The 18,779-nt window shown below is 46.2% G+C and overlaps 1 protein-coding gene across 2 annotated transcripts in view; it reads left to right on the top strand.

Moving 5' to 3' along the window:
- ARPIN (actin related protein 2/3 complex inhibitor) overlaps positions 1-18,779 on the top strand; it is a 67,790-nt gene that overhangs the window by 29,270 nt on the left and 19,741 nt on the right. For both annotated transcript variants that reach the window (XM_077263517.1, XM_077263516.1), the window contains exon 2: positions 1,337-1,412. Coding sequence is in view for 1 of the 2 variants with exons in the window: in XM_077263516.1 (XP_077119631.1) it covers positions 1,337-1,412 (76 nt within the window). In the remaining variant the exon portion in view is untranslated. The remainder of the gene's footprint in view (positions 1-1,336; positions 1,413-18,779) is intronic.

The raw sequence follows: 18,779 nt of genomic DNA, 5'->3' as shown, positions 1-18,779 counted from the left end.
CCCAATAATATTCCGCAGCACTTTACAGATATTATCCTCACTGTCCATAATGGGGCTCACAATCTAAATTCCCTATCAGTGTGTCTTTGGAGTGTGGGAGGAAACCTACAGAAACACGGGGAGAAGATACTTCTTGCCGATGTTCTTCTCAGTGGTCTTTGACCCCAGGACCCCAGTGCTGCAAAGCTACAGTGCTGATCACTGCCCACACAATTTATATGCAATTAGAGACCAAACATATTTATACACGATGTGTCCGCACTCTGCCATTAATGAATACATAAACTCCACTATTACTGCGCATGTTAAAAACGTAAGGTACTGAGTTTAAATTTTTTGTTCAAAAGCCATCCGACCATCCCCTAAATATGGATGGTCACTAAGGTCCTACCTCTCTGTATGCCAAATCAGGCCCCATCTGAGCAAGGGGAGTGAAAGGAAACCAGACGCACAGCTTGCAACTACCTCCTTGTCTTGAAGGGTGTGCAGACACGGTGCGGAGTCCTGCAGGGGCCACACTCCACAATCTATACTACAAAAAAAACCCGCAGTACTTTAGTAATGTATGTATATATCTGTATATTGGATAGAGTGCAATGATGCTACTGGATATTGAAGAAGTTGTCCACTGCTTGGACATCTTCTTGTTATGCCCCATAAATGACTAAAGCTTATCCTGTGCTGGCGCCGTTCCCTTGGGGTCAGCACCCTGTCTCTTGGGGCTCCCGTGCTGTGCTTGTGATACATGATGCTGGCAACGCTGTACCCGCCTCCTGTCAAATTGAGCAGGAAGTGGAAGTCAGAGATCAGCTACATCCTGGACTTCCTCTTTATGTTCGATTTGTCCGAAGGCGGGGACAGTAACACCAGCGCTGATTGGGCGCCAGGGTAACGTGTTGCAACAACAGCACCTGAGACCGTCGGAATGGTGCCGACATGGGAGGCGAGTATAAGTGTTATCAATGGGAGCCAAACATTTTGATCAAGAAGGGGTTGTCCTAGTAGTGGACAACCCCTTTAATTTTATCTTGACATCTTTCCTAGACACATCTGTCCTAAGCAAGGTTTTAGTTGCAATTGTGTGCCTGGTTTCCCTTCACTTGCCCAGCTTAGATGCGACCTGGCTTGGCACACGGAGTGGTAGGATATTAGCGATAGAGGCCATCCATATTTAGATACACTTTGTACGAAGTACCTTTAGCATTGTGCTCCCCCAGGGTACAGAAGATGCTTCACGGGATTTATCTGACAGTTCAGCAGCAGAACTAATTGTTCCATAATTTCAGGATGTATATCCACTGTGGATTATTGTCCCCCTGTATATTTTGTTTTACAGTGGTCCAGGCATTCTTCTGGAAGGGGCACTAGTGGATTACTCTCGCCATACTATCACAGACATCAGTGGGAAGAAGGTGAGCGGACAGGTCATTAAATCCCCTCCACTATCTTCAATCTGTACTATAGCAGTATGGGTGCAGGGTCATCTGAACAGGTGTTTTATCCGATGTGTTTTGGAGTTGACATTTTATTCATATTTTATCTGTAGCATTGTATATAACAATGGGGCAGGATTACACCATGAGGGTCCATACTACCACGCTCATCCAAAATGTGGATACCTATATTTTCACCTGACTCCATCCACTTATGCAGTATTGGCCCAGCCTACGCTCACAGGGCACATGATTATTTCACACGTCCTCTTTGGCATAGTTGTACTTATTAAGCCCTACAGAGAAGAGTTTGTTTTCTACTCTAATTGTCCTGTCCATTAGGGAGTCCATCAGCGTTTGTATGTGGCGTTTGCGATCTGCAGCTGGTGTGGTACACCGACATGGTGTTATCTCCTTTCTCCTGGATAGTTGGGGTTACAGGGCACATTCTAGTGTATGGGCATCTAGTAGAAGTACCTCTGTAGGGCTCTAATGTCATACAAAGGCTGCTCAGTGTGCAGCTGGAATAATGATGAACAAGTACTGGAGCGAGGTCTATAGATTGCACTAAGGAGGCTAGGCTTACTCAGATAGTCCTTTTATATTTCAGACGTCTTGCAGGCAGGCGGCAGTATGTTTTATTGATTTCTAGCTGTACAATGACATCTACATGAGTTTGTAAACTGCATGGTGAATACGGAGCCGCTGAGCTAGGAGGATCAATTCTACTCCTACCCTCCCCTAGTGTATCCTAGTGTGAGCCCTCGCCGGCAGGGTCCTCGCTCCTTATGTACCTGTTAGCACCTTGTTTTTGCTCATGTTTACTGTATTTTTCTATATTTGCCCCCCTTTCACATGAAAGCGCCATGGAATAAATGGAGCTATAAAAAATGTATAATAATAATAATACTGCATACAAGTAATCACTTGTCTATTTTCTGATGTTCTCTCGCCTGGCGTGTTCTTTTGTTTTGTTTTTTTGCTGTTTTGTTTTAGTTCTTTGATGTGTATTATAAGGAACCTGACAAGGGCATTTACCCCTTTAATGTAATATGAGCACTTTATGAGAGTCCTAATAATGTTTTTAATCATGCCTTTATTACAACTAACTGTTAAGTGCTGTCTGAAAAAAAAAAAATCCAATTTCTCCTCCTCTTTATGCTGGATTGTTAGTCACGCTGTTGTAGGCGTGATACCAGCGAAAAGCAGTGCTGAGTGATGGCGTCCACTGCTAGTGAGACAGACATGTGTCATATCGAGCATGGAGTCATAGTCTGTGTCCTGAGATATAATGCAGGCCCAGAGATGGGGGAATGCAGTGCTGTCATTATCTTTTTCACAAGTAAAATGAGATCCAAATAAGTTTTCTGAATTGTTCGAGCTGATGGCCACAGTATGAGAGATCATGACTAACTAGATGGTGGCCCGATTCTAACGCATCGGGTATTCTAGAATATGCATGTCCACGTAGTATAATGCCCAGTGACGTAGTATCTTGCACAGCCACGTAGTATATTGCCCAGTTACGTAGTATACAGCACAGATCCACGTAGTATATTGGCCAGTTACGTAGTATATTGCCCAGTGACTTAGTATATTGCCCAACCACGTAGTATATTGCCCAGTGACGTAGTATATTGCCCAGTGACGTAGTATACAGCAGAGCCACGTAGTATATTGCCCAGTGACGTAGTATACAGCACAGAGCCACGTAGTATATTGCCCAGTGATGTAGTATACAGCACAGAGCCACGTAGTATATAGCACAGAGCCACGTAGTATATTGCCCAAACACGTATGTCACAGGTTAAAAAATAAAAAAATAAACATATACTCACCTTCTGAGGGGCCCCCTTGTAGTTCTGTGGCCTGTGTTCGGTTCAGGCGGCAGCTTCCGGTCCGAGGGTGTGATGACGTCGGTCACATGACCGTGACGTCACGGCAGGTCCTTCTCGCGCAGGGCCTGCGATGACGTCGCGGTCACAGGACTGTGACGTCTTGGAAGGTCCTTCTCGTGTAGGCGCGCAGGGCCTGTGATGACGTCGCAGTCACATGACCGTGACGTCATGGCAGGTCCTTGTCGCACACCAACCTTAGCACCGGAACCTGCCGCTTGCATGGACCGGTCACCAGAGCGTCGGAAAGGCGACGGAAGGTGAGTAGATAATGATTTGTTATTTTTTAAATTATTTTTAACATTAGATGTTTTTACTATAGAGGCTGCATAGGCAGCCTCAATAGTAAAAACTTGGTCACACAGGGTTAATAGCGGCGGTAACGGAGTGAGTTACCCACGGCATAACGTGGTCCGTTACCGCTGGCATTAACCCAGTGTGAGCGGTGACTGCGGGGAGTATGGAGCGGGCGCCGGGCACTGACTGCAGGGTAGTAGGGAGGGACTAATCGGACTGTGCCTGTCGCTGATTGGTCGCGGCAGCCATGACAGGCAGCTGGCGAGACCAATCAGCGAATGAATATCCGTGACGGAAGTTGCCGACAGAAAGACGGAAGTACCCCTTAGACAATTATATATATATAGATGTGGAGGCCAAACCAATAGATTAAATTTAATTCTGCTCAATATTAATATTAAAGGGAACCTATCACCCCGTTTTTTAAAGATTAGATAAAAATAGTGTGAAATAGGGGCAGAGCTGGGCTTTACATTAGTGCCTCTTTGGTGCCTTTACACCCCCGTTAGGCTGCCGAAATACCTTTGTGAAGTGGCCGTTTTCTGCTGTCACTCAAGCTGGTCAGGTCGGATGGGCGTGGTCACAGCGCTGTTTGTCCCCCAGGATCCTGCTCATCATTACGTTGGTGGCGTAGTGGTGTGCGCATGTCCAGCAGATTAATCCACTGCCCAGGAGATGAATAACGGCGCGGTCTTCGCTATTCAGCCGTTTACCGGTGGGCGCGGCCATCTTTCCTGTGGCCGCGCCTGCGCAGATGGAGCGCTCTGCTGCCCGGGGCTTCAGGAAAATGGCCGCGGGATTCCGCGCGTGCGCAGATGGAGATTGCGGCGGCCATTTTCCTGAAGCTCCGGGCAGCAGAGCGCTCCATCTGCGCAGGCGCGGCCACAGGAAAGATGGCCGCGCCCACCGGTAAACGGCTGAATAGCGAAGACCGCGCCGTTATTCATCTCCTGGGCAGTGGATTCATCTGCTGGACATGCGCACACCACTACGCCACCAACGTAATGATGAGCAGGATCCTGGGGGACAAACAGCGCTGTAACCACGCCCATCCGACCTGACCAGCTTGAGTGACAGGACAAAACGGACACTTCACTAAGGTATTTCGGCAGCTTAACGGGGGTGTAAAGGCACCAAAAAGGCACTAATGTAAAGCCCAGCTCTGCCCCTATTTCACACTATTTTTATCTAATCTTTAAAAAACGGGGTGATAGGTTCCCTTTAAACTATAATTAATAATATTGTATCACTTAATATTGAGCAGAATTAAGTATGCTGACATTTTCCTATATACTATATGAGCCCCCACCCAGCCGCCCTATACACAGTATGAGCCAATACAGGCCCCCAATATACAGTATGAGCTCACACACTTAGCCTCTGATATACAGAATGAGCCCTCACACAGCACCCCTATATACAGTATGAGCCCACACACACAGCCTCTGATATACAGTATGAGCCCTCACACAGCATCCCTATATACAGTATGAGCCCATACAGGCCCCCAATATACAGTATGAGCCCACCCACATAGCCTCTGATATACAGTATGAGCCCTCACACAGCACCCCTATATACAGTATGAGCCCATACAGGCCCCCAATATACAGTATGAACCCACACACATAGCCTCTGTTATACTGTATGAGCCCTCACACAGCACCCCTATATACAGTATGAGCCCATACAGGCCCCCAATATACAGTATGAGCCCACACACATAGCCTCTGATATACAGTATGAGCCCTCACACAGCACCCCTATATACAGTATGAGCCCATACAGGCCCCCAATATACAGTATGAACCCACACACATAGCCTCTGTTATATAGTATGAGCCCACACATAGCCTCTGATATACAGTATGAGCCCTCACACAGCACCCCTATATACAGTATGAGCCCATACAGGCCCCCAATATACAGTATGAGCCCACACACATAGCCTCTGTTATACAGTATGAGCTCACACACAGACCCCTATATACAGATACACATCCCACAAACATTCACAAATATAAAGCAACAAACCCACATACCTCGCTCCTGTTCCCCCCTCCTTCGGTCTTTGCTGTATGCACTGACTCCGCACAGGAGATGTGATGTAATGATGTAATCGCGTCTGTTGTCTCAGTCGCACATGTTGAATGATGGAAGAAGGAGCCGGCGCTTCCTCCTCCACCATTTTCACCGCTATTTGATGCAGATAGTGGTGACATCTGGACGCTGGGTGTTATGATCCTTAGTGGTTGAGGATCACAAATTACTCCAGCTAAGTAACTAACATAGGACAAGCTCTAGGGAGGTGGCAAACTGGACTGACTGCAAATCTGAACCTATCCAAACACACTAGAAGTAGCCGGTGAACGTGCCTAAAAATCCTAGACGTCTCGAGCCAGCCTGAGGAACTAACTACCCCTAGAGAGAAAGAAAGACCTCTCTTGCCTCCAGAGAAATAATCCCCAAAGATATAGAAGCCCCCAACAGATAATAACGGTGAGGTAAGAGGAAGGCACATACACAGGGGTGAAAGCAGATTCAGCAAATGAGGCCCACTAATACTAGATGGCAGAAAATAGAAAAGAGAATCTATGCGGTCAGTAAAAAACCCTTACAAAATATCCACTCTGAGATTTCAAGAACCCCCACACCAACTAACGGTGTGGGGGGAGAAACTCAGTCCCCTAGAGCAACCAGCAAGCGAGGAAATCACATTTTAGCGAGCTGGACAAAAAACATAATGAACACTGATAATCAAAAAATGATCAAACAAAAAGTTAGCTTGTCTTGGAGAGACTGGGAGCAAGGTAGACACAAGGAATCTGAAGAGCACTGAATACATTGTTAGCAGGCAAGGAACTGAGTCTCCAGGTGAGCTAAATAGGAAACCAACCAAGGATAACGAACCAGCTGATGCAGCCAACCTGCAGAAAGACAACACTACACAGTACCGCTTGTGACCACTAGAGGGAGCCCAAAAATAGAATTCACAACAGTACCCCCCCCTTGAGGAGGGGTCACCGAACCCTCATCAAGACCCCCAGGGCGATCAGGATGAGCCGCGTGGAAGGCACGAACCAAATCGGCCGCATGAACATCAGAGGCGACAACCCAGGAATTATCCTCCTGACCATAACCCAGGAATTATCCTCCTGACCATAGCCCTTCCACTTAACCAAATACTGAAGCCTCCGTCTAGAGATACGAGAATCCAAAATCTTCTCCACCACGTACTCCAATTCGCCCTCGACCAGCACCGGAGCAGGAGGCTCAACAGAAGGAACCACAGGTACCACATACCTCCGCAACAAAGACCTATGGAACACATTATGAATGGCAAACGATGCTGGGAGATCCAAACGAAAAGAAACCGGGTTAAGGATTTCCAAGATCTTATAAGGACCGATGAAGTGAGGCTTGAATTTAGGAGAGGAGACCTTCATAGGAACATACCGAGAAGACAGCCACACCAAATCCCCAACACGAAGTCGGGGACCCACACCGCGGCGGCGGTTGGCAAAGCGCTGAGCCTTCTCCTGTGACAACCTCAAATTGTCCACCACATGGTTCCAAATCTGCTGCAACCTATCCACCACAGAATCCACCCCAGGACAGTCAGAAGGCTCAACCTGACCCGAGGAAAAACGAGGATGGAAACCGGAATTGCAGAAAAAAGGCGAAACCAAAGTAGCAGAACTAGCCCGATTATTAAGGGCAAACTCGGCCAATGGCAAAAAAGTCACCCAATCATCCTGATCAGCAGAAACAAAACATCTCAAATAAGTTTCCAACGTCTGATTAGTTCGCTCGGTTTGGCCATTAGTCTGAGGATGGAAGGCCGACGAAAAAGACAAAGCAATGCCCATCTTAGCACAAAAAGTCCGCCAAAACCTGGACACAAACTGGGATCCTCTATCAGACACAATATTTTCAGGAATGCCATGCAAGCGAACCACATTTTGAAAAAATAGAGGAACCAAATCGGAGGAAGAAGGCAACTTAGGCAAGGGCACCAAATGGACCATCTTGGAAAAACGATCACACACCACCCAGATGACAGACATTTTCTGAGATACTGGAAGATCCGAAATAAAATCCATGGAAATGTGCGTCCAAGGCCTTTTCGGAACAGGCAAAGGCAAAAGCAAACCGCTGGCACGAGAACAGCAAGGCTTAGCCCAAGCACAAATCCCACAAGACTGCACAAAGGAACGCACATCCCCCGACAAGGAAGGCCACCAGAAGGACCTAGCCACCAAATCTCTGGTACCAAAAATCCCAGGATGACCCGCCAACACCGAAGAATGAACCTCGGAAATAACTTTGCTGGTCCATCTATCCGGGACAAACAGTCTCTCTGGTGGGCAACGGTCAGGTCTATCCGCCTGAAATTTCTGCAGCACTCGTCGCAAATCTGGGGAAATGGCAGACAAAATCACTCCCTCTCTGAGAATACCAGCCGGCTCAGAAACTCCCGGAGAGTCAGGCACAAAACTCCTAGAAAGTGCATCAGCCTTCACGTTCTTCGAACCAGGCAGGTATGAGACCACGAAGTTGAAACGGGAGAAAAACAACGACCAACGAGCCTATCTAGGATTCAGGCGCTTGGCAGATTCAAGGTAAATCAGATTTTTGTGATCAGTCAAGACCACCACACGATGTTTAGCTCCTTCGAGCCAATGTCGCCACTCCTCAAATGCCCACTTCATAGCCAACAACTCCCAATTACCAACATCAAAATTCCGCTCGGCAGGCGAAAACTTTCTTGAAAAGAAAGCACATGGCTTCATCACAGAGCCATCAGAGCTTCTCTGCGACAAAACAGCCCCTGCTCCAATCTCAGAAGCATCAACCTCGACCTGGAAGGGGAGATAGACATCTGGCTGACATAAGACTGGAGCTGAAGAAAACCGGTGCTTCAGCTCTCGAAAGGCCTCCACGGCCGCAGGAGACCAATTAGTCACATCAGAACCCTTCTTGGTCAAATCCGTCAAAGGTTTAACCATGCTAGAAAAATTAGCGATGAAACGACGGTAAAAATTAGCAAAACCCAAGAACTTCTGAAGACTCTTAACAGACGTGGGCTGAGTCCAGTCATGAATAGCCTGGACCTTGACTGGGTCCATCTCCACAGTAGAAGGAGAAAAAATAAAACCCAAAAAGGAGACCTTCTGTACTCCGAAGAGGCATTTTGAGCCCTTCACAAATAAAGCATTAGCACGCAGGACCTGAAACACCATCCTGACCTGCTTCACATGGGACTCCCAATCATCAGAAAAGACCAAAATGTCATCCAGATAAACAATCATAAATTTATCCAGATATTCTCGGAAGATGTCATGCATGAAGGACTGAAACACAGAAGGAGCATTAGAGAGTCCAAAAGGCATCACCAAGTACTCAAAATGGCCTTCGGGCGTATTAAATGCTGTTTTCCATTCATCTCCCTGCTTAATGCGCACAAGGTTATACGCACCACGGAGATCTATCTTGGTGAACCAACTGGCACCCTTAATCCGAGCAAACAAATCAGACAATAGTGGCAAAGGATACTGAAATTTGACTGTGATTTTATTCAGAAGACGATAATCTATACAAGGTCTCAAAGAACCGTCCTTCTTGGCCCCAAAAAAAAAAATCCTGCACCAAGAGGGGAAGAGGATGGGCGAATATGTCCCTTCTCCAAAGACTCCTTTATATAACTCCGCATCGCGGCATGCTCTGGTATAGACAAATTAAAAAGTCGTCCCTTAGGGAATTTACTACCAGGAATTAAATTTATAGCACAGTCACAATCCCTATGAGGAGGCAGGGCACAGGACCTGGGCTCATCAAATACATCCTGGTAGTCAGACAAAAACTCAGGGACCTCAGAAGGAGTGGAAGAAGCAATAGACACCAACGGAGTATCGCCATGAATTCCCTGACAACCCCAACTTGACACAGACATAGCTTTCCAATCTAAAACTGGATTATGAGCTTGCAGCCATGGCAGACCCAAAACGACAACATCATGCAAATTATGCAGAACAAGAAAGCGAATCACCTCCTGATGTACGGGAGTCATGCACATGGTCATTTGCGTCCAATACTGAGGCTTATTCTCAGCCAATGGCGTAGCATCAATTCCCCTCAGAGGAATAGGAAATTCCAAAGGCTCCAGGACAAAACCACAGCGCCTGGCAAACGACAAATCCATCAGATTCAGGGCCGCACCCGAACCACAAAAGCCATAACCGGGTAGGACGACAAAGAACAAATCAAAGTAACAGACAAAATAAATTTAGGCTGTATAGTACCAATGGTGACAGGTTTAGCGATTTTTTTTTTTAAGCGTTTAGAGCATGCTGAGATAACATGAGTAGAATCACCACAGTAAAAGCACAACCCATTTTGACGTCTATGACTTTGACGCTCAATTCTGGTCAGAGTTCGGTCACATTGCATAGACTCAGGTCTCTGTTCGGAAAATACCGCCAAAGGATGAGCAGATTTGCGCTCCCGCAAACGCCGAACAACCTGAATGGCTAAAGCCATAGAATCACTCAGACTTGCAGGGGTGGGAAACCCCACCATAACATTCTTAACGGCCTCAGAAAGACCTTCTCTGAAATTTGCAGCCAGGGCACACTCATTCCATTGAGTAAGCACCGACCATTTCCGAAATTTTTGACAATACACCTCTGCTTCATCCTGACCCTGAGAGATAGCCAGCAACGCTTTTTCTGCCTGATTCTCAAGATTAGGCTCCTCATAAAGCAGTCCAAGAGCCAGAAAAAATGCATCTACATTAAGCAATGCAGGATCTCCTGGCGCCAGAGAGAAAGCCCAATCTTGAGGGTCGCCACGCAACAAGGAGATAACAATTTTAACTTGCTGAGCGGAATCACCAGAGGAACGAGGTCTCAGAGATAGAAATAACTTACAATTATTCTTAAAATTTAGAAACCTAGATCTATCTCCAGAAAACAACTCAGGAATGGGTATCTTTGGTTCTGACATATGGCTATGAATAACAAAATCCTGAATACTTTGCACCCGTGCAGTAAGATGATCCACACTAGAAGTCAGAGTCTGAACATTCATGTCTGCAGCTGAGCTCAAAACCACCCAGAGTTCAAGGGGATGAAAGAAGCTAAACAGACTGCAGCAAAGGAAAAGCGGGAGGAAAAAAAAAATGTACTCAGGTCTTCTTTTTATCCCACTTCTGCGATGCATTAAACACTTTATGGCCTGCTATACTGTTATGATCCTTAGTGGTTGAGGATCACAAATTACTCCAGCTAAGTAACTAACATAGGACAAGCTCTAGGGAGGTGGCAAACTGGACTGACCGCAAATCTGAACCTATCCAAACACACTAGAAGTAGCCGGTGAACGTGCCTAAAAATCCTAGACGTCTCGAGCCAGCCTGAGGAACTAACTACCCCTAGAGAGAAAGAAAGACCTCTCTTGCCTCCAGAGAAATAATCCCCAAAGATATAGAAGCCCCCAATAGATAATAACGGTGAGGTAAGAGGAAGGCACATACACAGGGGTGAAAGCAGATTCAGCAAATGAGGCCCACTAATACTAGATAGCAGAAAATAGAAAAGAGAATCTATGCGGTCAGTAAAAAACCCTTACAAAATATCCACTCTGAGATTTCAAGAACCCCCACACCAACTAACGGTGTAGGGGGAGAAACTCAGTCCCCTAGAGCAACCAGCAAGCGAGGAAATCACATTTTAGCGAGCTGGACAAAAAACATAATGAACACTGATAATCAAAAAGTGATCAAACAAAAAGTTAGCTTGTCTTGGAGAGACTGGGAGCAAGGTAGACACAAGGAATCTGAAGAGCACTGAATACATTGTTAGCAGGCAAGGAACTGAGTCTCCAGGTGAGCTAAATAGGAAACCAACCAAGGATAACGAACCAGCTGATGCAGCCAACCTGCAGAAAGACAACACTACACAGTACCGCTTGTGACCACTAGAGGGAGCCCAAAAATAGAATTCACAACAGCTGGGCAGAGGAGAGAGGCTGCATTGTGCCGCCTGTGGGCCAGTCATTTCAGCCCTTTGGCTGTCTCGGACTGCGGGCCACATTATAGATTTCAGATGGCATTGTTGCTTTTGCAGTCTACACCATATTTTTTAAGCCATATTTATGAGTGGATTAAATCTACAGTCATTGTATCTGACTGCAGACTTGTGAATCCTCACAGTGCGTGCTGTCAGCATTCTCTGGTGCTGGGAGAGGGTGGTCATGTGACCACAAGTATGCAATATGCATACTCCCCACCACATTCCAACTAGATATGCGTGGCCTCACTATATACAAGTGAAGTGAGCAATGCCACGTACGTGTAGTCAGAATGCAGCCGTAAGTATGCAACCTGTTATGATCCGGTGACCTTGGAGCCGCATGAAAGACTTTCTCAGGAGTAGGTGGAACCTGTACTGACCGCAAACCCTAAACTACCACCGCAACTAGAAGTAGCCGTGGGATGTACCTAACACGTCCTAGACACCTCGACACAGCCAGAGGACTAAATACCCCTATAGATGGAAATGGAATTCTATCTTGCCTCAGAGCAGAACCCCAAAGGATAGGCAGCCCCCCACAAATATTGACTGTGAGTATAAGAGGAAAAACACACGCAGGCAGAAAAACAGGATTTAGCAAAAGAGGCACTTCTAGCTAAATAGAAAAGGATAGGACAGAATTCTAAGCGGTCAGTATTAAAATCCTAAAACTATCCACAGAAGATAATACAAATACTCTACATCTAACTAAAGACATAGAAAGTATATCTGCATCTCCTGAGTATCCAGCATGACTGAAAAATCCAAACAAAGTCTAAGCTGGACAAAAACACAATTGCACTGAATTGCAAAGCACACTGCATGCAGACACTTATCTTAGTTGAATTGGCAGCAGGGCATGAGGAACCAGAGAGAGATGCAATCCCTCCAAGAACAATGGACAACTGGCCAGGAGTAATGGATCCTGCACACCTAAATACCCAGTAGAGCTGCAATCAGCAGAAACACCTGCCCTAGATTACAACCCCAAGACAACTGCACTACCGCTAACAACCACCGGAGGGAGCCCAAGAGCAGAATTCACAACAGTACCCCCCCTTGAAGAGGGGTCACCAAACCCTCACCAGAGCCCCCAGGCCGATCAGGACGAGCCAGACGAAAGGCACGGACCAAATCAGCAGCATGGACATCAGAGGCAAAAACCCAAGAATTATCCTCCTGGCCATAACCCTTCCATTTGACAAGGTACTGAAGCCTCCGCCTCGAAAAGCGAGAATCCAAAATTTTCTCAACCACATACTCCAACTCCCCATCAACCAACACAGGAGCAGGAGGATCAACAGAGGGAACAACGGGCACCACATATTTCCGCAATAAAGATCTATGGAAAACATTATGGATGGCAAAAGAGGCCGGAAGGGCCAAACGAAAAGACACCGGATTGATAATCTCAGAAATCCTATAAGGACCAATAAACCAAGGCTTAAACTTAGGGGAAGAAACTTTCATAGGAACATGACGGGAAGACAACCAGACCAAATCCCCAACCTGAAGCCGGGAACCAACACACCGACGACGGTTAGCAAAACGCTGAGCCTCCTCCTGAGACAACACCAAATTGTCCACCACATGAGCCCAAATCTGCTGCAACCTGTCAACCACAGAATCCACACCAGGACAATCAGAAGGCTCAACCTGCCCCAAAGAAAAACGAGGATGAAAACCAAAATTACAAAAGAAGGGCGAAACCAAGGTAGCCGAACTAGCCCGATTATTAAGGGCAAACTCGGCCAATGGCAAGAAAGCCACCCAATCATCCTGATCAGCAGACACAAAGCATCTCAAATAAGTTTCCAAAGTCTGATTAGTTCGCTTGGTCTGGCCATTTGTCTGCGGATGAAATGTGGACGAAAAAGACAAATCAATGCCCAGCCTAGCACAAAAGGCCCGCCAAAACCTAGAAACAAACTGGGAACCTCTGTCGGACACAATATTCTCCGGAATACCATGCAAACGAACCACATGCTGAAAAAACAATGGAACCAAATCAGAAGAGGAAGGCAATTTAGGCAAAGGCACCAAATGAACCATCTTAGAGAACCGGTCACAAACCACCCAGATAACCGACATCCTCTGGGAAACCGGAAGATCTGAAATAAAATCCATAGAAATATGCGTCCAGGGCCTCTCCGGGACCGGCAAAGGCAAAAGCAACCCACTAGCACGGGAACAACAAGGCTTGGCCCGCGCACAAGTCCCACAGGACTGCACAAAAGAACGCACATCACGCGACAAAGAAGGCCACCAAAAGGACCTACCAACCAAATCTCTGGTACCAAAAATACCAGGATGGCCAGCCAACACAGAACAATGAACCTCAGAAATCACTCTACTAGTCCATCTATCAGGAACAAACCGTTTCCCCACTGGACAGCGGTCAGGTTTGTCAGCCTGAAATTCCTGCAGAACCCGTCGCAAATCAGGGGAAATGGCAGAAAGGACCACCCCTTCTTTCAGAATGCCGACCGGCTCAAGTACCTCAGGAGAATCAGGCAAAAAACTCCTAGAGAGGGCATCAGCCTTAATATTCTTAGAACCTGGAAGATACGAGACCACGAAATCAAAACGGGAGAAAAACAGGGACCATCGAGCCTGTCTAGGATTCAGCCGTTTGGCAGATTCGAGGTAAATCAGATTTTTATGATCGGTCAAGACCACAATACGGTGCTTGGCTCCCTCAAGCCAATGTCGCCACTCCTCAAACACCCACTTCATAGCCAACAACTCCCGATTGCCGACATCATAATTGCGTTCAGCAGGTGAAAACTTACGGGAAAAGAAGGCACACGGTTTCATCAAGGAACCATCAGAATTCCTCTGAGACAAAACGGCCCCTGCCCCAATCTCAGAAGCGTCAACCTCAACCTGAAACGGAAGAGAAACATCTGGCTGACGCAACACCGGGGCAGAAGTAAATCGGCGTTTAAGCTCCTGAAAGGCAGAGACAGCCACAGAGGACCAATTCGTTACATCAGCGCCTTTCTTCGTCAAATCGGTCAGGGGTTTAACCACACTGGAGAAGTTAGCAATGAAACGGCGATAAAAATTAGGAAAGCCCAAAAATTTCTGAAGGCTCTTCGGATGTGGGCTGAATCCAATCATGAATGACCTGAACCTTAACCGGATCCATCTCTATAGATGAGGGAGAAAAAATGAAGCCCAAAAAAGAAACCTTCTGCACTCCAAAGAGACACTTAGACCCCTTCACAAACAAAGCATTATCACGAAGGATCTGAAATACCATCCTGACCTGTTTCACATGAGACTCCCAATCATCGGAAAAAATTAAGATGTCATCCAAATATACAATCATGAAATTATCAAGATAATTCCGGAAGATATCATGCATGAAGGAATGAAAAACAGATGGAGCATTAGAGAGCCCGAATGGCATCACAAGGTATTCAAAATGGCCTTCGGGCGTATTAAACGCAGTTTTCCATTCGTCACCCTGCTTAATACGAACAAGATTATATGCCCCCCTAAGGTCAATCTTAGTAAACCAACTAGCCCCCTTAATCCTGGCAAACAAATCGGAAAGCAAAGGTAAAGGGTATTGAAACTTGACCATGATCTTATTCAAGAGGCGATAGTCAATACAGGGTCTCAAGGAGCCATCCTTCTTAGCAACAAAAAAAAATCCCGCTCCCAATGGTGAAGAAGATGGCCGAATATGCCCTTTCTCCAAAGACTCCTTAACATAACTCCGCATGGCGGTATGTTCAGGCACAGACAGGTTGAAAAGTCGGCCCTTAGGAAACTTACAGCCTGGAATCAAGTCAATAGCACAATCACAGTCCCTATGCGGTGCAAGGGAACTGGACTTGGGCTCATCAAATACATCCTGAAAATCAGACAAAAACTCTGGAACTTCAGAAGAGGAGGAAGAGGAGATTGACATCAAAGGAACGTCATTATGAACCCCCTGACAACCCCAACTAGTCACAGACATAGACTTCCATTCCAACACAGGATTATGTATCTGCAACCATGGAAAACCCAGCACAATAGCATCATGCAAATTATGCAACACCAGAAAACGACAATCTTCCTGATGGGCTGGCGCCATGCACATGGTCACCTGTGTCCAAAACTGGGGCTTATTTTTAGCCAAAGGTGTAGCATCAATGCCCCTTAAAGGAATAGGGTTCTGCAAAGACTGCAAGGGAAAACCACAACGCCTGGCAAATTCAAAGTCCATTAAATTCAAAGCGGCGCCTGAATCCACAAACGCCATGACAGAAAATGACGACAATGAGCAGATCAAGGTCACAGATAACAGAAATTTAGGTTGTACAGTTCCGATGGTAACTGAACTAGCGATTCTCTTTGTACGCTTTGGGCAGACTGAAATGGCATGAGAAGCATTGCCACAATAAAAACACAACCTATTCTGACGTCTGAATCCTTGTTCCGTTCTAGACAGAATCCTATCACACTGCATAGGCTCAGGCATCTGCTCTGAGGACAACGTCACAGCGCGCACAGTTCTGCGCTCCCGCAAGCGCCGATCAATCTGAATGGCCAGAGACATAGAATCACTGAGACCAACAGGCGTGGGAAACCCCACCATAACATCTTTAACAGATTCAGAAAGGCCCTTTCTGAAAATTGCCGCCAAAGCATCATTCCATTTAGTCAGCACAGACCATTTTCTAAATTTCTGACAATACAATTCTGCCGCTTCTTGACCCTGAGACAGGGCCAACAAGGTCTTCTCCGCTTGATCTACAGAATTTGGTTCATCATATAATAATCCTAGAACCTGAAAGAAGGCATCTACATTAAGCAAGGCCGGATTCCCAGATTCCAGGGAAAATGTTCAATCCTGAGGGTCGCCACGCAGCAAGGAGATGACAATTTTAACCTGCTGAATGGGATCACCAGAGGAACGAGGCTTCAGAGCAAAAAACAGTTTACAGTTGTTTTTAAAACTCAAAAATTTGGACCTGTCCCCAAAAAACAAATCAGGAGTAGGAATCCTAGGCTCTAAAAGCGGAGTCTGAACAATATAATCGGAAATACCCTGTACCCTAGCAGCAAGCTGGTCTACACGAGAAACTAATCCCTGAACATCCATGCTAGCACAAGACTCCTCAGTCACCCAGAGGAAAAGAGGGAAGGAAAGACAAAACAGGCTACAGAAAAAAAAATGGCTCAACACCTTTCTTCCCTTCTTCTGAGATGCATTTAACTCATTGTTGGCCAGTTGTACTGTTATGATCCGGTGACCTTGGAGCCGCATGAGAGACTTTCTCAGGAGTAGGTGGAACCTGTACTGACCGCAAACCCTAAACTAACACCGCAACTAGAAGTAGCTGTGGGATGTACCTAACACGTCCTAGACACCTCGACATAGCCGGAGGACTAAATACCCCTATAGATGGAAATGGGAATTCTATCTTGCCTCAGAGCAGAACCCCAAAGGATAGGCAGCCCCCCACAAATATTGACTGTGAGTATAAGAGGAAAGACACACGCAGGCAGAAAAACAGGATTTAGCAAAAGAGGCACTTCTAGCTAAATAGAAAAGGATAGGACAGAATTCTAAGCGGTCAGTATTAAAATCCTAAAACTATCCACAGCAGATAATACAAATATTCTACATCTATCTAAAGACATAGAAAGTATATCTGCATCTCCTGAGTATCCAGCATGACTGAAAAATCCAAACAAAGTCTAAGCTGGACAAAAACACAATAAATTGCACTGAATTGCAAAGCACACTGCGTGTGTGCACAGAGACAAAAAACCAGACACTTATCTTAGTTGAATTGGCAGCAGGGCATGAGGAACCAGTGAGAGATGCAATCCCTCCAAGAACAATGGACAACTGGCCAGGAGTAATGGATCCTGCACACCTAAATACCCAAACCGCACTAGCAGTCAAAACTTCCCATAAAAGTAGCTTTATTAGTACAAAAGTACACACATAAAAAGGCTGAAACAGGGAAATGGGCAACAGGGGAAAACAACCACGCACTACATGTCAGTCAAAGTGCCCACAGGCTCAGAGCAGAATAGCTGCCACGGCACCAGTATACTGCAATAAGTATAGTACATATAATTTGGGGCCATAATAAATATTATGAACAATCAATGCCCCAGGCAGCGCACATAATAACATAACATTGCACAACAAGTGTATAGCATGTGTGACTACCTGATGCAGATGACAGCCGAACGCTCCGAGCACACCCGACGTACGTTTCGGAGCTTAACGCTCCTTCCTCAGGGGGCGTGGAAGATGCACATACAGTCGTTCATTTATACAAATCAAACCGGAAGTATCCGGTATTGTGCGTCATATGACGCGCCGCCCACCGCAGGTGCAGATACACCCAGCGTCCACATCGCCAGCCGGGAGGAAACACGTGGGGCCCCACGTGATCCTCACCGCATCGCCATGGGAACGCTGAGCCGCACAACAGGCCGCACTGCGCATGCGCCAGATGGCCGCGGCCATATTGGATTTGGGAAAAGGAAAGGGCAAATACAGCCACATCTAAAAAATGAACTGAGCGAGAATCAAACACAGAACGACGAATACCGCAAGCAGAGACAGGAACCAAATGGTATGGTAGACATCATAGTATAAAACAAATGTATATATAAATATATAATAGTAACATACAAATGTGGACTTTAAATACATAAATAAATTACAGTCCAAACAAATATGTGGCACATAAGTCCATAGAGCAGTTGAAGATTTTCATGATGAGCTCCATATAGGAAAATGCAACACGCCAGCATGTCCATGATGTCACGAACCAACCTCTATCGTGCGGATACATCCTCTAGACAATATAATCTCTAAATGTAAACACAAATATAAAATAATTAAAAACAAAAACAAAAACCAACAAATGAAGTGCGTGTGAAAAAGATGCACAGGAGAATTAATCACAGATAGGGAACAAAGGAGATATTCTCGTTAAGGCTACTTTCACACTAGCATCGGGAACAACCCGTCGCTGTGCGTCGGGCCGAGGTTCCCGACGCTAGCGTGGTCTCCGCCGCACAACGGGGGCAGCGGATGCATTTTTCCCACGCATCCG

The sequence above is a fragment of the Ranitomeya variabilis genome, chromosome 5 (assembly GCF_051348905.1).
Source record: "Ranitomeya variabilis isolate aRanVar5 chromosome 5, aRanVar5.hap1, whole genome shotgun sequence".
NCBI lineage: Eukaryota > Metazoa > Chordata > Amphibia > Anura > Dendrobatidae > Ranitomeya > Ranitomeya variabilis.
This window is presented reverse-complemented; position numbering and strand designations above follow the sequence as displayed.